Source organism: Suillus subaureus (genome assembly GCF_016647635.1).
Source record: "Suillus subaureus strain MN1 chromosome Unknown BJ212scaffold_17, whole genome shotgun sequence".
Classification (NCBI taxonomy): domain Eukaryota; kingdom Fungi; phylum Basidiomycota; class Agaricomycetes; order Boletales; family Suillaceae; genus Suillus; species Suillus subaureus.
In genome coordinates this window covers 257583-281875 of record NW_024538573.1, presented here as the reverse complement: position 1 = coordinate 281875, position 24293 = coordinate 257583, and the positions used below count along the sequence as shown (strand labels likewise).

The following is a 24293-nucleotide window of genomic DNA, read 5'->3' as shown; positions in this document are numbered from 1 at the left end:
TTCAACTTGAAGTTGCTACTTGCAGCGTGTTGATCGGTAACTTCCGCTCTCCTCTTCTGACCAGATGAAGTTCAAATTCAAGAAGCTGCATGTCCCATCCATCTTTGTTGACCGCCGTACACGATGTGCTCGTGCACTCCACATTGCCTGTCCAAGCAACTGAGTCTGCTCATCCTCTCAGCGCTGAATATATTACTGTAACTGAGCAACTTGGTGCAATCATCAATACAACTCACCGCCTAAATCATGCGTTGAACCAGCTTAATGACCTGCCCCTTGGCGAAAACGCCACCAAATTCGTGGCCCTCATGAAGGAGCACACGGCTTTGACATCTTCGATCAACCAGTCAGCTGCTGCCTCTGCTTCCCTCTCGTCTCTGCTGCGAGGAGATAATAGAGCAATTTATCCTGACACAAGTCCTCCTCATCCTGCAAAGATCGCGGAATGGGGCCGAAATCTTGGCATGGAAGTTTTCGTAGATGGGTCGACGACTGTTCTCGCAGGCAAAGTACTTGTACTTGATATTGATATTAACGACCATGTTGTTGTCAAGACGTCCTTTGCCAATAATACAAACAGTAACGGGAACTCATCGGCAGCACCAGAGCTAGACGCCTTTCTCGCGCGGGAAGTGACTCGCTGGATCAATGCAGCGAGACGCGCTGCTGGCATAGATACGGCTATCGGACACTCAAGAGAGGATCCTGCGATTGAAGCTGCACGCCGTAGCCGTGCAATACAAGAACACTTGCGATATCTCATGATGCTCGACGGGCTCGCATCCTCCGAGAACGAGAGAGGACTTCGTTGGTTCATGGAGCCGGCTGTAGTCTCGGATCACATTAGAAAGCAAGCTGCGTACGTTTGTTTTTTGCCGTGCTTGTTTTATACCTGATGCGCAATATTCACAGTTCACTGCAGACGCAAACTCTCGACAAATTCTTGACACAACACGCCCTTCCCCTACCCTTTCTCGTTACTCCTTCGTTATCATTCATAGTCTGGCTTTCACCCCGTGCATATCTTCAACTCCTTCGCAGCTCTCCGCCATCCAAACAATCGTCAATGTGGAACATTGACATCCCTATGACACATCTCAAGACATCGCTGCTTGATACTCTAGAAGATGTCACCATCGCTACGCTGAGATTGGTCCCTTGCGCTGAAGTAGCAAAGTCCAAGATGAACTCGAGCGATGTCCCTGGAGATCACACGCTTCTGACCGCCCCTTCGCAGATGTGGGTGCTCGACTTCACCGCTAAGCTACCACAGAATGGCGTGGTAATGTGCCAGAACCGCATGCGTGTAATTCAAGGAATTGTCGAGTCTCGACCCATCGACCTGATCTCAATGGGGAGTATGTCTGGCATTGACTCAATGTCGAGTCTAGGTAACATGAGCAATATGAGCTTTGGAGAATTTGGTGTGGCGTCTTCACAGACAAATGGAAGCGGAGGAACTGGTAGAAGTTGGGTTGACTTATTGGTCAGTCACTTTTCTCTACAGCCCTAGGCATATGCGTGTGTTGATACTTGCACCTCGTCTAGGTCAATAAAAATTCATCAGCAGAATACTACACTGCAACTTATGTGTGTAGAACACGCGCAGGTACAAACACACACTGACTATTGATCCAGAAATCACCAAATGACATCCATCCGCCGTTACATCTTCGCCTTCTAGCACCTCTGGAACCAGGCTTTATCTTGCAGAGAGTTCCGGTGAGGAGCGTAAAACAAATCTCGCAGGTATTGGAGGCAAGTTTCATCTCGACTAAACTGTCAAGTCATGCTTAGGACATAACCTTCCAGGTTGTTAGAGAACAATGCTGGCTCAACGAATCACTGAACATACTCCAGTGGTCACCCGAAACCCAAGTGCTGCAATCACCTCAACGACCGTCAAATGCAGAACAAGGGACGCAACCAGACGACGCGGCATCAACTACTCTACTCGCCTCGGTCCTCGCAGGAACGGTCGCGCCGCAATCTATTCCAGTGAATGTCTATCTCCCCTCCAGTGCTCTATCGGCATTGTCCCAACCGGTCGATCCGTTTACATCACATCACGGCGGGCTTGGCATGGGTCCTCCTGCAAGCGCAGGTTCCAGCAGTGGCGCAAGTTTGTTCGGTCCGGGCGACTTGGAGATGGAGATGGACATTCCAGGACTGAGCATGAGCATGGGTGGGGGTGTGGACATGGATCTCGGTATGGATCTTTCAACCTCTGCTGATCCTATGCAGCAGCCACATGGTCCCGAAACATGCCCTCCCCCGATGATCGTGCTCACCTCTTCGAGGCATGTGCCTAGGAACGGGCTGATCGAAATACGAGTCACGTTGGGAGGGCATGCCAGTAGTGTAGTTGGGGGAAATGGCGTTTGGGTTGAAGCCTCTCCAGGTGTTGAGACAGGTTATATGTCAGATGTTGTGAGGCGGGGAGGGGTATGGAGCCTTCCTGGGCGAGTGTGGAACAAAGGGTGAACGGCTGCTGGCTAGGATGAAAGGTTCAGCGAGAAAGATTAATCGATCATGTACTGTTAACTAGGATTTCAAATGAAACTTGAGAAGCACTTGTAACATAGTAGCCTATGATTATGTTCGTGCTACCCAGGGGGCTATTAAATAATATTGTTCTGATAAGTCATTTATGGTAATAGCTAATTTATTTGAATAAAATTATCTTGATCATTTCGCGTAGGGAGGTATACTCTCTATTCCATTTCAGACTTGCCATCGAACTTGCACTGATAGCTTCATTGAGAGACTGTCGTCCACACATTAAGGATGGAGAGGGTACAATTTCAGCAGGAGCAGGTTCGTTACCCCTTCAAAAGCTTGATTTTTGACCAATGGAACCTAGATGCTCGCAGAGCTCAAGGACCTCGTACAAAAAAGTTTGTTCAACCAAGTGTGTGGGTCTCATACTATATCCCTCCAGTCTCATCCAACTTTGCTTCTAGTCTGAGGTCAAGCAGATCGTAAAAAAACGTACACAGTTCGAAACCGCACTTGTCCGTCGCATCCCAAAAAAGAGTGACTTCTTGCGATACGCGGCGTATGAGATGAATCTGGAGCAGCTGAGGCGGAAGCGCGTGGAGAGACTGAGTATGTCTTGAGCGTATCCATATTTCAAGGCTTCCGACCCGCTAACTGTTCTATGGTTTGCCCTCAGAACTGGAAAAGACTGCGTCGTCAATATCGGATTACGCTCTTGTTCGCAGACAATTTCAGATATTTGAACGTGCGCTCAAGAAATTCAAGTCGGACGTAGGATTGTGGATACAATATATCCAAGTCGCAAAACGTGAGGGGGCTCGTTCACTCGTGGGGCGCATAACAGCCAGGTTCGTCCAGTTCAAAATATTGTTAGTCCGTTTTAACCGTGCATACAGGGCCCTCCAGCTCCATCCAAGAACGCCTGCATTATATATCATCGCCGCCTCTCACGAACTTAACCACATGTCCCCTTCTGCGGCACGCGCCCTCCTTCAGCGTGGTCTTCGACTCAATGCAGAGAGCGTCGATATGTGGAGAGAGTACGTGCGAATGGAAATGGGTTTCGTTGAAGGGATGAGACGAAGGTGGACTGTGCTGGGAATTCATGAGGAAGACCACCCTATTGCTGAGGCGGAGACAACTGCCAAGGAAGATATGGCACCACTAACCCCAGAAGAGATAGCAGCTGAGAAAGGAGGTGACGAAGGCGAGAGGGCACGGCAAGCTATTATGGATGGTGCTATCGTCAAGTCGGTGATTTTGAGTGCTGCAAAAGGTCTGTTTGTCGTTCCTCTATAAGGATTCAAATTGAGTTTGGACCACAGCTCTGCCTAGTATAAATTTATTTTCAGCTCTCGAGGTCCTAATTCGTTCATATCCTAGCCAAGAACGCCTTCGCACGGCCCTTCTTGATCATCTATATCGTGTTCTTAAAGACACACTACATGGCGACCCTCACGCGGTGAAAATGCTGGCGACAAGAAAACTTCGAGAACTTACATCTCAGGAGAATAGCGATGATTCTGTCATGGCCGAAGGTGAAGAATTCATCGACGCCCTTCAAGCTGCAAATGAGTCTTTCTCCGCGGCTGTTGGCGCCGGGAGCACGAACGCCTCTGGCATGGCTGATGTCTATGTTGAATTTATAGAGGAGTGGTGCAAATTGCCCACGCTGGATCCGAATTTAGTGAGTCCAATGTCTCGCAGCTCTCGTGTATTTCAGCTTAACTGGAAAAACTAGCGCGCATATCTTATAGCTTCCCTCCGGAAACTTGCCCGACAGCCGAACGCGCCACCTTTGTTGCAGGCTGCACACATCCAACTGATATTGCCTTCCAAGAAGGCTAATTAGTTCGCACGTAGCTATACCGCAGCATGAAATCACTGTAATGCGTTGTGGTCCAAGTGGGACTGGATTTATGGAGATGATGAGCGAGACCAGGAGACTATGGAAAGTGGGGAATCAGCCCAATGAAAATGACCATCTTTGGTATTTGTTTGGCTAGTTCTCTCTGCCACCTTGCTCATGGCGAGATGTGCGCTTGGTAGTCGATGTATAGTACTACCTGCCACCGGTACATGCCATGGAGAGATAACCAGGGTGGCATGGCCCATTCAATACACGCCGTTGAAGTCCCTACATTCTGGTGGCGCGCTCATCCTCGGGCAGCACTCTCAGATCAGTATCACTGACTCTTCCCCGTTATGGAGTTGAAGTATGCAGTTCGTAGGTCAGTGTGTAGGAGCTGGTACAAACAGTGCATTCTTAGCTAATGTTTTCAGCAACGATTTGATCACACGCTCGTGGGTTTGCTTTTCTGTTCTACACAGGTCAGCATATGATGTAATGATGAAACTTGGATCCTAAAGCCATGCGACTACAATATCTCTGGAGTTTTGATATCTATCATGTCAACATAAAACAGTGGCTATATCCTCGGCGATCATGATAGCACTTTCATTCTGCTCCTGCAGTGGACAAGCACTGGATTTGCCTCGAGACTAAGAAACCGACACAGGAAAAGTGATCGCCGAAGGTATATATTTCCCAACGACCTTACACTGCTTGATGCAATCTTACTCCAATGACGTTGGATGCACCGCCAGATGCTGTGGACACTGGAGCTGTAAGTCCTCTTTATATTAGCCTGCACCATAGGTGTTACCAGACTTCCGTGGAATAGCTTTCCTCTGCCCCCCTTAGTAATGCCAAGCTTGAGTAGGACCTTTTTCGCCCTGACTTTTTTGGCCGCCCTCCCTCTGAATTGGGCTACAGTCAATGGCCCTGTTATTTCTGCCAACTTTCCTGATCCTGCCATCCTTGCGACCAGCGGGGGTACTTATGCATTTGCAACCAACTCCGGCAATATCAACATTCAGGTTGCAACGTCACCTGATGGAGGCGTAACTTGGGAATTGCAGTCTGGTGTTGATGCACTCCCAAATGTAGGGTCTTGGGCAACTGTAAATAGTACTTGGGCACCTGATGTCATTGACAGAGGGGATGGAACTTTTGTAATGTGTAAGTCTCGATCTCATATACCTCAGATGATATTGAACTAAGGCATGGTCTGCAGACTACGCCGCATGGTCGACTTCACAAAGTACTCATTGCGTAGCAGCTGCTACTTCTACCTCCCCTGTCGGACCGTACACTCCGGAGTCACAGCCCATTGCCTGTCAAACTCCAGGCGGTGGTGCAATTGACCCCGCAGGGTTCCAGGATACTAACGGTACTCGCTATATAGTGTACAAGGTGGATGGGAGCAGTCTTGGAGGAGGTGGACCTTGCGGGAATGCCAACGGAGAATATTCTACTCCCATCATGCTCCAGGAAATGGAGGCTGACGGTGTCACGCCTACTGGGGAACCGGTCCAAATTTTGGACAGAGGGCAATACGATGGACCCCTTATTGAGGCTCCAGCTCTTATCTTGCATAACGGAACGTAAGTCGATATAACTTGAATATGTACTTGGATCCAGGACTGACTACAAACACCATAGCTACGTGCTTTTCTTCTCCTCGAATTGCTACAATACCGATCTCTATGACGTCTCATACGCAACTGCGCCATCCATTTCCGGGCCATACACCAAGGCTTCCTCTCCGTTGCTTGTAACTGGTGACGATAACCTCACGGCACCTGGAGGTGCGACACCACGCCCTGATGGTGGGTTCATGGTGTTTCATGCAACTGTAAACACAAATCCGTTGACTCGTTATATGTATACGGCGACGTTGACCTGGAATGGGACTATCGTGAGCACATGATCAAACCATATCATGTTGCTAACGAATGGTACGTATCATGTACATAATTTATTATCCTTATGATTCGAACTGCTTCTTGAAATGACCGATTGTACCGGATGGGCCCAAGAGACTATATAGATAATAACAATCACCGACCTTATTCCCTAGGCCGAATGCGTTGAGTAAGTAAAGTTTATGCAGCGGCTTGGCCTTTTCCAAGTGCCTATGCAGCGCGCAGGGCCGCAGGCGTTGTTGTCAGCGCGAATTGACTATTATCCCTTCCGGTGTGGGGGCCCACACATCCAGGAGTGGGTAACCTGATCAGCTAAGAGCTATCTAAGTACTAACTTCGGCCCTGCACTGAGGCACTAAATTATATTATTCTATAGTTCCCACGGCTACAGTGTTAAGGACGGTGATGAAGAACGCCTGGCCAGGCTTTACAAGTAACTCGGAAGCCAAGACTGTAAGTTTCAGATGAAAGGAAAAACAATCACATGGTATAAGGGCGGGTCAGGGCGTACAGATCATGGTAGTAAGACACATAAAAATTTCATAGCACAGTAGTAGCTGTAGGTCGTTTACTTACGGTACAATCTCGAACCGCGGCATTGTCGATCTAGTAGGTCGAACGTATGTCTTCTCTCCCACTGCATCATCGGGTACCACATCCCGACCATCTAGAAGACGCACCCGTGTACGCTCATTCTCCAAAGCTCCGTTATTTTCAAATCTTGTGAGTGTTTCTAGTCCCCCCGCCGAAGATGCCATCATCAGATGGACTGGGTTCGACGCATCAAAAGTGGGACCAGTGTGTGGGTGAGTACATTCCTGGATCAGACTGTACGCCGCAGCTGAAACAGTGACCGCCCAGATGACCGTGAAAACGACGAGAATATATATGTATGTAAGGTGTCCCCTGTACCAGCCGTAGGTCGTGATGAACATAGTTCCATTCAGAGATTTGAAAGCATTTTTGTCCGAGTACAAGTCCTGCATTGTTGAGCTCACATTGGCACCTTCTGCAGAGTAGGCTGAACGAAGGTACTACAGTATATCAGTCCTCGCTTGAGAATGATGGGTAAGACGAGATCGTTCACTTACTGTGCCAGAAAACTCTACAACACCGCGGAAGTAGTTCTGCTGTGAAACTCACAAAGTAAGACAATTTGTTTGCCGTTCTCAATGTGGCAAAAGCTGCTCACCAAGGTTTCATTCACCAAACTGGTGGGGTCTAAACTGCTAAGCAACAGCAACAGCGCCAGAGGGTTAGTAGACGTTGCCTGACTAGATATAGACAGCATGTTCACTACGGCCGATATGAGGGCGGTGACGTTGCTCTGGAGTGGCTGGATGTTACGAGTTTGATGTTGATCAACGGAGATCATTGTCTGGTTGTATGTCACATCAAACGAAGCCACATATGGTGCTACATTGCAGACTGTTGCATCCAACAAATTATATGATCCCATGCCCTGCAGGAGGATGTCTAAGGTAGTAGCGACGATCAACATTTAGACTTCTCAACGTTGAACTCGCCTACCGAATGACGTGGCTCTACCATTCACGAATACCGGAGTGGGACAGACAACAATACCGAGAAAACCAATACCTTCATCCACCGCCGTTGACCAATTGCCGACACCCGCTGACAAACAACGCCAGGCCGCGTCAGATACAGGTGGACCGTGCAGACGTACTGCCGAGAGGACAAGAAGCTGTCCCTTGCCACCAAGCTGTAGTTGACGAATTGGTACTTGTAAAGTTCAGCGAGAACTTGTTTGGGTCAAGGTCACTTAGGTCACTGCAGGTAACAATCGCCGAAAGACCTTGTTGTGTCACTGTATAATTTCTAGCGAGTCCGGAACGGCCCCGATCTTTGACGAGCGATGTATAGACCGCGACTTTTCCACCGTAGTACGCAAGACCAATATCACCAGGGGGCAATTTCGTGCCTGCATAATCTTCGACCGCCGGAAGGACGCCGCCTGAGAACAAATTGAGATCCTAATTTGGGTACGCTGTTACATCAGAGCGAACCACTGGATATGTTGTACGAGACACCGTTGAAGGCGAAGACACTATCACTTCCGCCTGCAACAGCTGAACGTGTGGCTGAAGTCCCGCTCATTGACGCCATAATTTCGAGGACATTGCAACCATTCATATAATCTACAATAGGGTTATCAATAGGCACCACTTAATGAACAAGGAAGCACAGTCCTTACTTCCTGACATATTAGTGTCATCATCACCTAGTTTCACGTCGAAGGCACTGCTTGCGAGGTCCAGATCTGTGCCACTGATCGGTACAGGCCACAAAAGCAGTGTCGGCAATAGTAATGTCGTCCAGCTGCGACAGGGTATGTGTCAGTTATGGCGCTCGTGAGCATAATTTCGAACCTTGAATTGAGGAGTGTAACCAAACAGACAAAAATCAACGTGAAAATTGAGAGTTTGTAATGATTCCATTGAAGAAGGGGTTGTGGTTTGGTGAGAGCTATTGCAGTATGAAGTTTGGCCAGTGATATTGGTCGAGTAATATAATGGTTGATTGCCTTTTTGACAGTGAACGATAAAAGACTGGATGCAGATGCAGATGTCAGCGAATCACTGCGTACACCTAGCTATCTGAACTTACAACGTGGTAATTACTGACAGAATCGTGGATATCACGGTGGATACGAGGGTGAGTACAGTAGGATATCTTGTAACGAGGTTGACGACGGAGTCGGGGAGAATCACATATTTTAGACGCCAAATTATAATCGTGAACCCCCAGCAAAGAGCGAATATGCAAGTGGAGATGAGGATTGTCAACACCAACAGAAGCTTCTGTACTGCCATCAAGGACTATTCGCAGGTGGGGTGGGAAGTTAAAGTCAGTGAACAGTAGTCATAAGGGACGAATGGAACTCCGCATGAATGATTTACTGCACATAAATCGTACGCGAATCTGGCACGTCAAAATAGGATGCTACAGGCATTTCCACCGAGCACAGAAGAACACGTGCTCTATGCGAAGGGGGAGCAAGCGCTCATTCAGGACCCTAGATAGAAGTCAAACACTGTCATTGCGTCCCAGAAAAAATTAACGATGATTGAACAAGTGCGACCGTCTATGCCGTGCCGAACCATAGCATGCCACCCGCATGTTGATGCTGGCACCACTGGCAAGTCTAGAAAGAATTGTTGCAGCCAGTCAAAGAGTGATATTGGGGGCTCATCAGTGTCCAGGTTACGTTTCTGAATTTCGTGGACAACAACTTAAGGAGACCTGCATGAATACTGGTGGTCATTCGGATGAAGTGCAAAGAAGTTTGCCAGATTGAGATACGTGGGTCGCGCAGATATGATGACTCGGACCCTCTACCTCGCTGAAGCTTAATCTCGGCCCCAGATTAGTAGTCTAGGCATAGCGGAGACTCGAAGCGCTTGCCGAAGACAAAGAAAATAAAAAACATGATGAATACACACGTATAAAGACGTTGTACACCTAGGCTAGACGTAAAACTGGAACGAACCCTGTCACTGTAACGTCCCGGCGAAAAGGAATGTCAATTTTGAACAAGCGCTTCTAGTAGACAACACAGCTTACTGTCACTTTTCTAGATAGGCTGAACCGAGCACATTATAAACGACGTTTGATATCGACATCCAGTGCTAGCACCAGTGGCGGGCTAGAGCTTGTTCGAACCTCATGTTGGTCACATGTAGTCAAGAAGTGATCCAGTTAGAGCCTCGTATGAGTGTTAAAAACCTAATTTGGAGTAGCATATGAAGACCTGCATGCATGCTAGTAGCTATTTGGACCTAGGAGACATTGGTATTGATTGCTGGATTGAGATCAAACAGACCTTATCGCATCGAACATTCCAAATTGCTTCAGATTATGAAAAGCATCCTCCATCACCATGACCTCCAGCTGGGCGGCAGAAGCTGTAGAAGTGCTTAAAGATAGCGCGATCCAGAAGGGCGATAGAAGAATGAAATTACCAATTGAGGGCGAAGTACATAGGTCGATAGTAAGATCTCTTCCAAGCGTTGGGCCATAGACCAATGTCAACCTCCAGGCCTGCGCTAACCTGGGGGTTTCAACCTCTTCAAGTGCTGCAAAGTTTTGACTGCAATTCCAATCAAACTTGGCCATATCTCTCCGAACCTCAGACTAGCCTAATAATGCGCCCAGAGTGAGGTACCCTGCATTCCTTTTGTATGAAAGGCTGGAACGATTATCGTCTTGGAAACTGATTCAGAAGACCAAAAATCTGCGAGCCTTTCGTCAGCTTCTAGTGCATCAGGCAGTTTGTGCCCTGAAGCACCAGGGAGTCCCACATTTCGCAGCCTTTTGCTTTTATACAAAGCTTAGCTCGGAGTTGATAGAATGCTTCTATGATAAGTCTTATCCGACTCAGTCGTTGATCGATGGAGCGGTGTATCCGCGACTGTATGCCTGCGTGTCGCGAGCAAGGCAAAGTGGTGTAGAGCACAGACAAAACCTGAGTGGCTGACTAAGCTACGGTGCTACTCGGCTGCTACTCCGCTTCTCGCCTAGGGGTCCTCCAGAGTCCACTCCACCCTCGGAGTAACAAATTGCGGACCTGTTTAGTAGCTATGCGACGTATGCATGCTCAAGACTCGAGAGGTGTACGATGGTACTCGCTCGTAACTGGAAGCGTGCCACTGTACCAGAGATTACGAGCGCTGCGGAGCAATCAGACGACCGTTCGAATATTCAGTTTGAGATAAGGAAGAGATAATTGTTCCGTCGCAGGCACAACTCGCCAGCTTATGATGGTCACGTCGGAAGTTTACTCAAGTCGCAATTTATTAGTGACTAGTGGTCAGCTAATGAATTAATGACCCCCAAAGTATCTGGTATGTGGCACTAGTATCTATATGAGACTCTACACACCGCCGAGCAGCGCCGCTGAATAATCAATTCTACGCGGATCTAGCTGTACCCCTATTTTATCCAGCGGCCTAGTCTTTTCCTGGTACCTGTGCGGCGCGCAGGCGTTGTTGTCAGCACGAGTTGGCTACTGCCCCCTTCGGTGCAGATTGCACACCACAGCAGGCACTTTCACAAAACTCGTATTTTTAGCTACTTAAACATAAAATTCTTAACATAGATATCATTTCCTCTCTAATGTAGCACATTACGAAGTACGATTGAAGCAGAATTGATTGAGATGGTTGAAACTTTGAGTACCGAAGTACTCACCTGCCGATATGTACCGTGACGACTCTGTAGTGGTGCTGAATATTTTATCAATTCTATGCTGATCCAGCTGTACCCGCAACTAGCACTCACATATGATCGTCCTCGTATTTCGACATGTCTACTAACAGATATTGTACTCGCTCGCTTATAAGCGAATACCAATCGAACCCTGCGGTCTGGAGCTCTAGAGCTCTGCTTCCCGCGGCATTTAGACGCGTTCATCAGCTGCCGCTGTCAAATGCCAGTCTTTTGCAAGTCCGTAGGTCAAACTGACTGACTGAGTTCCAAATCGTGTTCTAGACTTGCTCGTTTTAAAACACCGCGACGATGTCGACACTTGCATTGACAACGGGTGGAATGTCGACTGCTATGTTTGCGTCATTGCGAGCCAAGTACATGCTTGCCAGGGTGCTGCAGCTATCCTCCAGAATTCATCTATCTCATCCTCCGTCACCTCAAGCGTGTGATATAGATCCGTGTTGTCGTCGTCCATCTTTAGGTTCACAACTTGTATTTAGCATCTAGCTAGATAGTCTGCGGTTTGGACACGGATGTGTTGTGACTCCAAGCATGAGCCGAATCTCCGACAAATAATATTTGATGAAACGAGTATCTAGGATTCTACATGCTGCGGAAAGTCACCCACTGTTTGATTTACGTGATATTGCTGACTTCTCCGATTGGGATAGTACTGGTATATAAAATGTGTGCAAAGGGGCCTCTTCTTGCTCCAACGTCCGTATACGAGCAAACTACACAGTTCATTCCTACCTGATCACTTGTACAGATGTCGAGAACTAGAGTCATAGTAGTGGGTGCTGGCATCGCTGGTCCCGTTCTTGCGATCTTCTTGAAGACTAAAGGCTATGATCCTATCATATACGAAAGACTCCCGAGTCCAGGAGAGGGTGGACTCAGCTTCATGTGAGCACGCACACATCTTCTTCATTACCAGTGTCGCACTGAACAACGTTTGCAGGTTGCAGCCTAACGGTCTCCGTGTCCTATCGCTCATCCCCGGCCTCATTGAACAGATCCCTGGCCATTCTCCAGAAAGGATGATTCACTGTTCCTCCTTGGATGGAAAGGAAGACATTCTCATCGACAACGATATTTCGTCCAGATACGATGCGAGAACACTTTGGTTTCCCCTTGATCGGAGTTCGGCGTGCAGAGTTTCATCGGCTTTTGATCGACACAGCCGAGAAGCACGGTATTGAGATCAAATGGGGCCACCAGGCAGTTGTGTTTGAGCAAAGCGAGGACACAGTAGAAGTCATGTTCGCGAATGGCATCAAGGACACGGCGAGCTTTGTCGTAGGCTGCGACGGGCTGCATAGCAATACCCGAATTGCACTCTTTGGAAAAGAAAAGGCAAACTTCACTGGATTGGTGCAGGTGCGCTTGTTTTTGGTGACGGTCCTGAGACGCAGGCTGATATGAACGTGATTTGCAGTTCGGTGGGATGTCTCCAACACCACCTGTTCTTCAGGGAAAGTTTGCGAATAATTACGGGAATGGTCGCCATATGGTTTCGTACCCTGTTGCGGAGGACAAGCATTCATGGGCGTGAGTATCATTTCAATTACTGTTTATGGTTCTGATTATCTTGGGACTCAGGATCACTACTCGGGAAGCTGAGGCCAAGGAGGATTGGAAAACACAACACGTAGAACAACAGAACGAAATCCGAAGAGGACCCCTATCTGATTGGGGGTACGGGGCGGGAGATTTGGTCAAGACCGGCCAAAAGATCGTAAAGGTCGGTTCACTCTCGCGACAAACTTTCAGTTCTCTGAAACATTGAATGGCTTGCTGGCAGTATGGCCTCTACGACCGACCTGAACTCAAGTCGTGGTTTAAGGGAAGAATCGTTCTTTTGGGCGATGCAGCTCACCCCACGAGTCCGGTATGTAGTTTTATCATCGAGTTCCATGGCGCTGATTGATATCATCGTACCTAGCATCTGGGACAAGGTGCCAATCAAGCGTTCGAAGACGTTTACCATATTATGCGACTTTTGAAGAAATACAACCCTTCTGCTAGCCAGCCTTCAACAGAGTTGTTGTCGCAAGTCTTCATAGATTACCAAGATCTTCGGCTACCGCGTACATCCGAGCTCGTGAGGGGGGCTAGACAGCAAGGGGAGGCTCGGGTTGTCGAGGGCATCGATGTATGTAGGGGGAGAGATGAAAAAGTACGGGCAGGGTCCCACGATGATGCGGCGAGGATAGCATACTATGAATTGTTATCTGGACCGTTTAAGGACAGTGAAATGTAGTCACCCCTCACTAGTACTTGTTGTGCAGAATTCGAACGGGATTTGCCGCGTTGCGCTCGACATCATATCTGACAACAATAAGTCCAGTATTTCACGTCAGCCACAACTTCCATAGGCGCATCGTCATTGGCGACAACAACACTTAAGCGTGTGTTGTGATTCCTGAATATTTCAACGTTGTCAGCAACATTAAACGTTGCAACCATGCATGATCCATTCGAAGTGAGAATGCAGTTCCTCGGGCTCATTCGCAAGCTGAATGCGTAAGTCGTCAGATTCTCTTCGTCCATCACCCGCTCATGTACATCTCACTACCACAACTTACGTCTGCCTGACGTTCAATTCAATGCATGCGATGGGTTTGCATTGATTATGGCGAGCAGCTCACAACAATCGATACAGAAAGTCGTTGGATTTGCGTTAAAGTATTTTTCGAAATGTGGGGAGGATCTGTGGGAGTGCATTATTGAGGAGTGTCAAAAGGTGAGTGTGATTCTTGATATCATCTCATCGCCGATGCAGCGTGCCTTTGTCTCTCTGTTATGAGATAATATCTGACGCCAAGTGCAGGGTTCCATCAATCACCGCATAAATATTCTTTACTTTCTTGACTCCCTTTGTGAAACGTCGCTACTGGCGAAGGCGCATCAACTCCCAGAACAGTCGTCTTCATCGTGAGTTCCATCATACTTGGTAACTCGACCTTGAACGATGGCACTGTACTAGAAGTAGACAAGTCAACAACGCATTGTATGTCGACTACGTCTCGCGGGATCTGACGCAGATTGTGGAATGCGTTGTGCCTGTGGGTAGGCAAGGGCTACCTAATCTACCAAGTACCAAACAGGTGCGCCTACACTAGCCCCTGCGTTGGTACTTGTTTAATCCACAAACTTACAGATCCTGGAAAACTGGCGCACAAAACGAATAATAGAACCTCAAAAAGTTGACGAAGTCCTATCGCTGCTCTCTTCCAGAGATTCAGCACCAGATGCGACCTCAACATCTGCGACACCTTCAGCAGCAAAATCTGAGCCTCATCTCTCTCGCGGCGAAATATTCAAGCGTATCGAAGAGGACCGAGAGCGACATAAACGCCTTCGGGAACGACGGTGGGTTCAGGCGCAGCCTCACTCTGGCTCTGCAGTCCCGTCTTATTCGACATTCACACTTACGAGTTTCTTGCCGCTAAGCGATACAGAAAACGCCGAGCTGGCGTTGGATATAGAGTTTGAGAATGAGTGGGAGGCAACGAGCGATTGGAATGAAGACGACGTTGAAGCGACTGCTGAGGAGAGGGAGCTTTGCCATCCGCACTTGAAGCGGAAGGGATTTGCAAATGACGAAGACGAAGGAGAGCAGGAGATGGATATAGATCTGTGATATTTGCAGTGAAGTACCGTGCTGTGGAACGTGAGCGATGTTTCTAGATTCTGACACTAGAATCTGAAACATCGCTCACGTTGGGTCGTTATGGTCAGTTACGCCTAGTTGTTACCAGATGAATTCACAGTATCGTGTATGGCTGGAACGATAAGGGTCAATGAAGATGTTGGACGGCACGTGGGTCAAACGTGGGCGCTACTCCACATACAGAACAGGAGAGTGAAGGATTTAGCCGGGTATCCTTCTTCTCTTCTTCAACTTGGGGCCTGCACGGCCGTGGCAGCCCAGGACCTAGGCTGTGAATCCATCTGTATCATGATAATGGTCTAAGCTCGAGGCAAGCTCCGTTATCCATCAATTCATCGATATTCGAATTTCGTGATTGCTCAACGGTAAATCATGATAAGTATAAAGCGTGTCTCATGCAACAGACCTTTAAGTTGATTGCACTCCTCCACGGTTGTCTTTTCAGGCTGTCAGCTACTCACAGCATCGCACAATCGAATACTCCATGCATGCATGCCTGCTCATTCCAGAGATCGTAAAACTCATTTTCGCCAATATCATTGTCTACGGCACCGACGGTTCTTTAGCAAAATTTGGAGATCGCTACTATCAACAGGTCGCGCGACGTTCTCTAGCTGCTCTCTCCCGGGTTTGCCGTTCCTTCAAAGATATGGCTTTGGACGCGTTATGGGTCAAGCTGGATAATTTGGAACCGCTTTTCGCTTGTCTTCCACGAGATTTATGGACCATGACTGGCGATCGGAAGCTTGTATGTACTGTATATACGCCGCGACTCTAACCCATCATGCTAATTCCTTCTATGGTGTCACTGTTAGCTCATACAGAGACCTGTAACCGCAGCAGATTGGTTGGTCTTCGAGCAGTATGCGCCTCGGGTGAGAATTCTAGGAAACACGGATTCAGATCTTTTCGGAGGCATAGATGCGGAGTTTGTCTACGCCATGATGGGTTTTTGTTCACAGTCACTGTTGGTGCCCAACCTTCGAATACTCTACTGCAAAGGATGTCCTCATGTTCTTCATTCGTGTATACGTTACCTCCTGGGTCCCAACCTCATTTATCTGTTGCTGGTTCCGCCGACAGAAGGGTTTTGGTCCAACGTCATGCCTTCGGTGTTATCAGGTCTCGGCAGGCATTCACCACAATTGGAAGTCGTCGAATTTGTCGGACCATATGCAATATGTCCTCAAGTCAGCGAGCTTGCTCTTTGTGGGCTCACGCACTTGCGGAAGGCAACTCTTGTCTTGCCAAGCTGCGGAGATTTGTCCTGGCTATCTCGTCTCGTTAGTCTTCAAGAGTTGCGGATCACCTTTGCTGGAATTCTCCCTCCCCTCAGATCTCAATTTCGTACCTCTTACCTTGACACACTGGTCGTCCGCTCGTTTAGTTTGATCTCGAGTGCAAATGAAGTAGAGGGGTGGGTTGTTCCATGCAGACAGCTGCAGCTCATTCCTGCCTTTCCTGGATCAGCTGCTGCCGTCGAACGTGCCCTGCACATGTTGGACAACCGTCTACTTTTCGATGTTCTGGAGCATATCCTACTAGACGTGGTACTCGACCCTGCTGACCATATCGACAACGCGTTCACCCTCCAAACATTCACTCCCCTCATGCGCTTCTCCGGTCTCAAAGCAGTTGATCTTTCGGCATTTTGTATGTCTTTGCTTGATGATGATGCCCTTGGTTCTATCGTCAAGTCCTGGCCACGCCTCGAGTGTCTTTACCTTGGGACCAAATGTTTCTGGCGGACACCACCCAAAATCACCTTTCGGGGTCTTGTGGCCTTACTTTCTGCCTGCCCCAATCTCAGAAATCTCGGTTTGGTATTCGACGCTACGAAGGTAGATTTGCCTACGGCTGAGAAATTAGGACGTAGGGTTTGCAACACAAATATCACCAGTTTTCATGTTGGATTCTCTCCGATCAAACAACCATTGCAGGTCGCCATCTCACTTTCGGCAGTCTTGCCGTGCTTGGGAGAATTCAGCGTCGAGTCCTTGCTATCGAGGGGTCCTGACCGAGTGACACGAGAGGCCAAGTGGAAAGAGGTATTGGAGCACATTAGCCGTATCTTGACTAAGAAGCGAGAGTAGCACTACAGGCTTAGAAACCAGGGTTGTGACAACGAGGTCCACGCGAAAGGTCGCGCGTCGCTGTGTAACTGTTACGATGAAACGTGTTTTTGGATAGTGATTTTTATGTATCGCAGCTGACGTCTATGGCGATGATATATCGTAGTTTACGAGGTAATTCCTCTTGTTTCATTGAAAACTTAGAATCTGCGCCAACGTAGGGCGCTTGAGGCGTTGATAACTTGCACTGAACTTCGAACTGGATAGTGGAGAACAAGAAGCACAATGATGCAATCGACGACCCGCTAATATAACATTACATACATATGCTTGACAATCACGGGGTGTTTGGGAAGAGGCTATGAGAAAACAACAGTATCAATAAGGGATAAGCGCAAATAAAACTACGACGTCACTGGAGAAAAAAAAGATAGCATTAGTTCAAGGTCAAAGAAATATGAACGCTAGGCACTTACTGTAACTAGCGGGGTCAATGTGATCAGGAAGCTCAGGCACGGCGACCTCAAACCGTGATTGGATAGCAGACATGACTTGCTGATCTGCCTCACTGGATTGGAACGTGATAGCTAGACCCTTCGTTCCGAAGCGACCTGCACGACCGACACGGTGGAGATAACTGTCGGCGTCTGGTGGGCAGTCGTAGTTGATCACGATATTGACACGCTCGACATCAATGCCACGACCGAATATGTCGGTTGCGACGAGGATACGCTTTTCGAAGGCCTTAAAGGCAGTGTAACGATTTATGCTACAAGTATTTAGTGCGGAGTGCCGAAGGCCATTGGAAATTACTCACCGCTCCTCTTGAGCCAAGCCCGAATGTATGCTGATACTGGGGAAATTACATGACACTAGGAGCTTGTCCAGCTCAACGGCTCTTGCGACAGATTTGACGAAGATGACCACCTGAAAATCGTTAATAGAACAAGTCTTGTCAGGGAAGATAGGTCGTACCTGGTTGAACTCTAGGACATCGAGTAGCTCGTTCAACTTCCGGTTCTTCGCATTCTCATCAAGCTTCACGTAATGTTGTTGCAATCCGTGCAGCGTCAACTTCGTCTCGTCATCAACGAAGATCTCCAAAGGCTGCAGCAAGCATCAACGAGAAGTCCACCACAAAGAGTGCATGACATACATTTGCCATGAATTTCTTGCATGTGATCCTGATTTCTTTTGCTAGCGTAGCGCTGAACATCATCACCTGTTTGTGGTGAGGTGTTGCACGGAAGATTTCTTGGACATCTCGACGCATGTCTGCGAATCAAACAAAGAACAACGGAGAGGCGCGGTTGGAATTGTAGCCGAAATCGAATTGCAGGATGAGACTAACCGAGCTGTTCCAGCATTTTATCGCACTCGTCCAAAGTGAAGTGTTTGACGTTCTTCGCATCCAAAACTTTTTCTCTCGTAAGAGCATTGAGTCGTCCGGGAGTGGCCACAACGATGTGGGGACACCGGGTCTTGTCACGGAGGATCTCCGCATCTTTTTGAACAGGGGTGCCGCCATAAAACGTGCCCACCCGCACGTCGGGCATATATTTGGCAAAGCGCGTATACTCGTTTTTTATTTGGAAAGCGAGCTCGCGGGTATGGCAAAGGACAATGACGGAAACTTCGCCGTTGACAGGCTCCAGTTGTTGTAGAGTCGCGAGCACGAAAACTGCTGTCTTGCCATGCCCTGACTTTGCTTGGCAGAGGACGTCCATTCCCAAAACAGCCTGAGGTATACATTCTTGTTGGACTGTTAAAAGAGTTTGGTAAGTTGAGAGCACCATTCTGAACGCTACTAAAGTATACCTTCTGAGGGGTGTTCAAAACCCAAGTCACTAATGGCTCTTAGAAGTTCAGGTTTCAACAAGAAATCCCTGTAAAAAAGGAGACAATCCACAAGATGAACATGGTTTGTGAAAACACAGAGAAGAAACGAACCTGAAGCCAGTTGAATGTATTCCAGAAAAGTTTTTCTTGTCTTTGTCGCCCTCGCCGTCCACTGCTGACGCCGCTGCTCCATTGGTAGAAGTAGCTGGGACTGCGCCATTAGGGATAACGTCATGCTCATCCTCATAATCGATAAGTTCCTCGTTGTCGTGAGAGCTCATTGTTGTGCAAAAAGAATGGAGGTTGTCAGTGAGGTCGTCGACAGAATTCAAGGGGAAAGCGTCCGGCGAACTCCGAACACTGACTTTTGCGATCTCCCTGTGTTCCGGGGTCCTTGTTTAAAATAATGTGCTTGGCACAATGGTAAATTTCTTAGGCGAGCCAGAGTAACTTGAAAATAGTAAATGCAACAGTCCTCGAGAGTCGATAGTCTCTACTATGTATATCTCATAGCAAGGCATGTACGCAACAGCTTATCAAGTGAGAATTCTAAATCGCGCAGTCAGTCGTGGAATGGTTCTCGTTTTCATGTCTGCTAGTTTTGGCAACATTGTCAGGAGGGCTGGGTATATGAATTTAGGGGCCCACGACGTCCGCCCGAGTTGGATCTGATCATCGCCAAGGATCAGCGCCGTCATTAAAGGTGAATGTGCTAGTCGTCTATATTTCACGTCGCCTACTTAGTAGCTCACCCCTTTGGTGGCACAGAAGGAGGACGTACCGCGCAATACGAGACGATAAACCGATTGTGGTGCATTGAGATGGGGGAGATGCTCATCCGTTGATTAGGGGTCAATAGTAATCGTATAAACCACAAGACACGGATAAAGATAGGCGGTGTTTTCTCCAAGACAACAGATGCAGTGTTCCAGTCTTTCATGATTGGTTGATACTAAGTCTCCAGGTATCAACGTGTCGCCAGGATCGAGAGAACAGGTTGCTTGAAGAAACATGATTGGAAACTTGTGGGGATCGAGCATGGCACCCTTTTGGAAGACTTCGTGAACAGCCAGACCTTTGATTGAGAACTTGATGGACCTAACAAAATATCCTATTCTATTGATCAAGTGAGAATCATTGGTCATGATGGTTAAATCTTCACATATTTCAAGTAGACACCCTACAAGATCAGGGAGTTGAGTGGGGGCTCTCAGCTAATGAAACAAGAGCTTGTGAAAATGCACTACAACACCTCTGCCTTTATACTCTGCCTGTACCAGAAGCAGCATATTAAATGATACCTGAATTGTATATGATGAGATTTGTTGACAATAACAAGGACATCCGATTACCCTAGGTCAATTACTAGTTATCATTTGCATCAAAGGCCGTTTGAATGATACTCTGACACTGCCCCAGTGACGCTGATATTTCCCCACAAGTTGCTGTGACTAGATGATATTGGGTGCCCCAAACCATTTATGTACTGCAGCAATGTTCTGTTGGAAGAATGGGATGTGAATGGTGGGTATGTTGCCAGTGATAGTTCAATTTTATTGGGATGGAAGATGAGCCTCAACAGGACCCCTGAATGTACATAGGTGGGTCTGGTAACTCTGGTTGAGGACCATAACATATATACCTGATACAATATTAGCTACAATGTTAATGAAAGTGGAGTCTGTTAAATACGATGGCGGTTACTCATGTGCTACAGACTCGGTGAGTGATACAACCAGTCAACTGTGATTGTTAGATTTAGTTCAAGTTGGGACTGGATGCAGGTGACATCGACACAAATCTCTCCAGTTGGGGGTGGCCTACTGGTCAGATGTATGGCTGGCTGTGCACTAGTCAGGCCTCACTGTGGCTGCACAGCAGCCTTGTGTCCTCCTGCAAGCACTGGACAGCGAGTGCTTTCTCATCCTTCAACTGTATTCCACAACCGTTCAATGAGCTTTCCATAGCAGAATATATTGAAATATCCATCTGTCCATCCCATTTTCATTATGCCCAAACTCTCCATCAATTGACAGTTGAATTGTTCCGTGACCCAAGTCTTGTCACAACTGACAAGCTTTGATTCAAATCTTTGTATGTTGTCCCTCTAGATAACTATTGCCAAGATTATTTCCAACCATGCCCTCAAACACAGCTAGTACTTTCAATTGGTTTATTGCATATCACAACCTTTGTCAATGAGTGATGATCATTGTCAGTACTTCCATTTCTTATCTCTCACATACTCTCTAACCTCTTTGACAGTCTTTCAAGGAATTTGGGTGAAGCTGTCTGAGGTTGCTGTAAAGGGTGCTCAATATAACTCCCATGAACATCAGCCCCACCCAAAATGTTTGCAAGGGACCCAGGAGGATCTCCTCAAATACATTTATGGATTCCTGGATGACACAGAGAAGAATCACCTCATTTGGCTGCATGGCACAGCTGGCATTGGAAAGTCTGCTGTTGCATTCACAGTAGCTGAGAGGATGAGAGGTATAAAAGTGACTGAAGAGACAAACATTGAAAAGCAGCTAGCAGGGATGTTCTTTTTCTCGTGCAAGCACACCAAATGCTGCACAGCTGGATATTTCTTCATGATGCTTGTCTACCAGTTTGCCACCAATTTCCCCAGCATCCAGAAGGATGTGAACAGAACTATCTGTGACAATCCTGCTTTACTAGACCCAGACACACCTCTCTGTGACCAGATGGAGGCTCTCTTTCTCCAGCCCCTCTGGAAACTTCAACTCAGATTGCACAGATGTCCACCTCTATCATTTGTGATTGATGTCCTTGATGAATGCACATCTGAACCCGATGTAGGGATTTCATATTCTGTGGGCTTGTATAGGCAGATATTGCTTAGTGTTATGTTCGCACTTTTGGTGCTTATGTAATCATCATAGTTTTCACCACCTACCAGCACCAGTCTGAGACTGAGAGTTATTAGCATGATTTCCTATCCTCTCTGAGCACTGAGCTTAGTCCAGAAACCCTTTAGGGTTGAATAGCAGCTAGGCATAGCACATTTAGCCCAACATTAGAAGTCTACTTTCCAGTTCTCTTCTTGTTATGTTTCCCACACTGAGCTTACTGATCTCATCTTTTCCCTTGCACAGGCTCTTTGTGACCCTGATCTTCCCATTACCCACATTCTGCTCATGAGTTGCTTGGAATCACATATTTCTAAAGCCTTTCAGAACAAAGAGGTGCACCTGCTGGTGTGTGAGATACCAGTGAAGACTTCTGGGGAGGGCCCTGCTACCATCATCTCATTAGACAGTGCTGATGTCAACAATGACATCTATATATTTTTGCAACATTCATTTGGAGAGCTGCAATGCCACCATCCTGATTTCCTGCAGCCATCAGGGGGCAACCTTGCCAAACTGGTGAGCCGAGCTGGCAGATGTTTCATCATGGTGTCTACGATGATGAAGTTTATTGTTGACAATGGATACAAGGATCCCTGCAATTGGCTACAGCTGATGCTCAAACTAACAAGTGAGCTGCTAGCAGGAATGGAGGTGTACAAGTTATATGACCATATCCTCTCAATGTGTGCTGACCCCCAGTGGGCATACCTGCACTTGTCCATTGTCACTGCACTTGCTAATCCTCTGCCACTGTCACAAATCTCAAAACTTCTTGGCCCTGGTCAGGGCTGTGATGCCGAGGCAATGCTAGTGCAGCTATGGTCTGTCATGAATATTCCTACTGACACCAGTCTCCCTGTGAATGTATATCACTTGTCCATTCATGACTATGTCTCTGACCCCTCAAACTGCAGCCTCCCTGAAGTCCACGATATGCCATCACCCCATTCACTACTTGCTGATTCCTCTCTTCACTTGATAATGAAAGAGATTCCTGAAAGCACAGACCTCTTCAATACGCTCTTAGAATTGAAGAAGGAAAGCCAAGCCATACAACATGAGGACCCCAAAAGATTAAAAAACTCATTAGCATTCCTTGTTCAGCCACCAGAGCCACTATTGGTCCTTATTGGTATACTATGGCTTTGGGGAGATCACACTTCAGATTTACGATTTTGGCTGGGGACCAAGGGCAGGATTTCCTGGCTGCAGACACATGTAGAGTCTGACTGGCTATGCACTGAAGGAGGAGAAAGGTGGTAGAAGACCCAGGAGGGACAAGACTGGCTGCAGACCAAGGCAGAATTAGACTTCAATGAAACCTTGATGCTGGAATTGCACAATGTGTCAACTTCAAATGGGTTGCCCTCGTCAGAGATGCTAGATGACCAACCATGGACCTGGTGGGTACATAACCAGCTGCTGACCCAGGGAGGATGAGACTGGCTGCAAACATGGAGAGGACAAGACTGGTTGCAGACCTGGGGAGGAGGAGAGTGGCTACAGACCTGGGGAGGAGGAGACTGGTTGCAGACTGAGGGAGGATGAGTCTGGCTGCAGACCTGGGGAGGATGAGACTAGCTGCAGACCCAGGGAGGACAGGACTGGCTGCAGACCCAGGGAGCATGGGACTGGCTACAGACCTGGGGGGCATGAGACTGGCTGTAGACCCAGCGAGGAAGAGACTGGCTGCAGACCCAGGGAGCACAAGATTGGTTGCAGACCCAGGGAGCACAAGATTGGCTCCAGACCCAAGGAGCATGAGACTGGCTCAAGACCTGGCAAGGACAAGACTGGCTACAGATGCCCCATGGCCAAGCATGGCAATCCACTCCCGCAGCATCTTTCTGGGTGATGATGGAAGAATTCTCAAGCACACTGGAAGCAATCAACAAATATACAACTGTTCCAGAATTTCCTTTACTGCTATCCTTCCAAGTTATCCAGCAGTTCAAAACCTTGCTGGATTTCTTAATGCTGCCGGCGTTCCCGGCATTAAGCCACCAGCATCATTCCACCTTTACATCATCAACATGTTATCTGCCAAATAGGGAGATTATCCATGCTATGAGCACCTTCATGACTTTCACACATAAAGCACAGCAAAAAAGTTGATTAACTTCCGACACTCTCAAGTATGCCTGTCAAAACTGGACTAACCATCTCTCATGTGCTCCAAATCCACGGGATGATGCGCTCAACCATAAATTCCATACTTTCTGGAATTGTCACCTCCTTTCCTGGCTTGAATGGCAGTGGTGTTTGAAGGGTCTGCAGTCTTGTCTTGATATTTTATCCAAAGGGCAGAAGCTCACAAAGGTATGCATTTTT

At 47.7% G+C, this 24293-nt stretch overlaps 10 protein-coding genes across 10 annotated transcripts; 8 read left to right on the top strand and 2 right to left on the bottom strand.

Annotated features, from left to right (window-relative positions):
• Nucleotides 1-33: 33 nt before the first annotated feature.
• BJ212DRAFT_1356015 (uncharacterized protein) lies at nucleotides 34-2626 on the top strand. The gene is made up of 5 exons (XM_041335685.1): nucleotides 34-859; nucleotides 913-1486; nucleotides 1549-1590; nucleotides 1639-1758; nucleotides 1813-2626. Exons 1-5 carry the CDS (start codon nucleotides 90-92, stop codon nucleotides 2482-2484), a joined length of 2178 nt encoding a protein of 725 aa, XP_041192811.1. The 5' UTR covers nucleotides 34-89; the 3' UTR covers nucleotides 2485-2626.
• A 161-nt stretch (nucleotides 2627-2787) lies between these two features.
• On the top strand, nucleotides 2788-4351 carry BJ212DRAFT_1271991 (U3 small nucleolar RNA-associated protein 6-domain-containing protein; the record flags this gene model as incomplete). The annotated part of the gene is made up of 7 exons (XM_041330991.1): nucleotides 2788-2817; nucleotides 2864-2911; nucleotides 2964-3108; nucleotides 3176-3347; nucleotides 3396-3775; nucleotides 3825-4186; nucleotides 4241-4351. The coding sequence occupies 7 exons, from the start codon at nucleotides 2788-2790 to the stop codon at nucleotides 4349-4351; spliced, it is 1248 nt and encodes a 415-aa protein (XP_041192810.1).
• Nucleotides 4352-5205: 854 nt separating this feature from the next.
• BJ212DRAFT_1447049 (glycoside hydrolase family 43 protein) lies at nucleotides 5206-6272 on the top strand (the record flags this gene model as incomplete). The annotated part of the gene is made up of 3 exons (XM_041338348.1): nucleotides 5206-5521; nucleotides 5577-5946; nucleotides 6005-6272. The coding sequence occupies 3 exons, from the start codon at nucleotides 5206-5208 to the stop codon at nucleotides 6270-6272; spliced, it is 954 nt and encodes a 317-aa protein (XP_041192809.1).
• A 567-nt stretch (nucleotides 6273-6839) lies between these two features.
• Nucleotides 6840-9101, bottom strand: BJ212DRAFT_1481065 (uncharacterized protein; the record flags this gene model as incomplete). Its single annotated transcript, XM_041340204.1, has 9 exons — nucleotides 6840-7301; nucleotides 7359-7397; nucleotides 7460-7743; nucleotides 7798-7902; nucleotides 7955-8242; nucleotides 8295-8426; nucleotides 8483-8607; nucleotides 8658-8837; nucleotides 8896-9101. The coding sequence occupies 9 exons, from the start codon at nucleotides 9099-9101 to the stop codon at nucleotides 6840-6842; spliced, it is 1821 nt and encodes a 606-aa protein (XP_041192808.1).
• A 2655-nt stretch (nucleotides 9102-11756) lies between these two features.
• BJ212DRAFT_1355979 (uncharacterized protein) lies at nucleotides 11757-12237 on the top strand. Its single transcript, XM_041335684.1, has one exon. It carries the CDS (start codon nucleotides 11806-11808, stop codon nucleotides 12001-12003), a length of 198 nt encoding a protein of 65 aa, XP_041192807.1. The 5' UTR covers nucleotides 11757-11805; the 3' UTR covers nucleotides 12004-12237.
• Nucleotides 12092-14165, top strand: BJ212DRAFT_1355978 (uncharacterized protein). Its single transcript, XM_041335683.1, has 8 exons — nucleotides 12092-12402; nucleotides 12458-12546; nucleotides 12602-12876; nucleotides 12935-13047; nucleotides 13099-13240; nucleotides 13301-13387; nucleotides 13442-13981; nucleotides 14035-14165. Exons 1-7 carry the CDS (start codon nucleotides 12266-12268, stop codon nucleotides 13757-13759), a joined length of 1161 nt encoding a protein of 386 aa, XP_041192806.1. The 5' UTR covers nucleotides 12092-12265; the 3' UTR covers nucleotides 13760-13981; nucleotides 14035-14165.
• BJ212DRAFT_206802 (CTD kinase subunit gamma CTK3-domain-containing protein) lies at nucleotides 13854-15302 on the top strand. Its single transcript, XM_041342635.1, has 5 exons — nucleotides 13854-14022; nucleotides 14143-14242; nucleotides 14330-14433; nucleotides 14492-14606; nucleotides 14660-15302. The coding sequence occupies exons 1-5, from the start codon at nucleotides 13964-13966 to the stop codon at nucleotides 15140-15142; spliced, it is 861 nt and encodes a 286-aa protein (XP_041192805.1). The 5' UTR covers nucleotides 13854-13963; the 3' UTR covers nucleotides 15143-15302.
• Nucleotides 15303-15656: 354 nt separating this feature from the next.
• BJ212DRAFT_1481063 (uncharacterized protein) lies at nucleotides 15657-17265 on the top strand (the record flags this gene model as incomplete). The annotated part of the gene is made up of 2 exons (XM_041340203.1): nucleotides 15657-15920; nucleotides 15988-17265. The coding sequence occupies 2 exons, from the start codon at nucleotides 15657-15659 to the stop codon at nucleotides 17263-17265; spliced, it is 1542 nt and encodes a 513-aa protein (XP_041192804.1).
• A 383-nt stretch (nucleotides 17266-17648) lies between these two features.
• Nucleotides 17649-19416, bottom strand: BJ212DRAFT_1577214 (P-loop containing nucleoside triphosphate hydrolase protein; the record flags this gene model as incomplete). The annotated part of the gene is made up of 8 exons (XM_041342192.1): nucleotides 19195-19416; nucleotides 19063-19130; nucleotides 18596-19006; nucleotides 18401-18519; nucleotides 18220-18351; nucleotides 18062-18171; nucleotides 17721-18013; nucleotides 17649-17659 (listed from the first exon to the last, which is right to left on the bottom strand). Exons 1-8 carry the CDS (start codon nucleotides 19362-19364, stop codon nucleotides 17649-17651), a joined length of 1314 nt encoding a protein of 437 aa, XP_041192803.1. The 5' UTR covers nucleotides 19365-19416.
• Nucleotides 19417-21362: 1946 nt separating this feature from the next.
• On the top strand, nucleotides 21363-21887 carry BJ212DRAFT_1221200 (uncharacterized protein; the record flags this gene model as incomplete). Its single annotated transcript, XM_041329384.1, has 1 exon — nucleotides 21363-21887. A coding segment is annotated over one exon (525 nt), but the record flags the coding sequence as incomplete, so codon positions are not given.
• Nucleotides 21888-24293: the final 2406 nt, after the last annotated feature.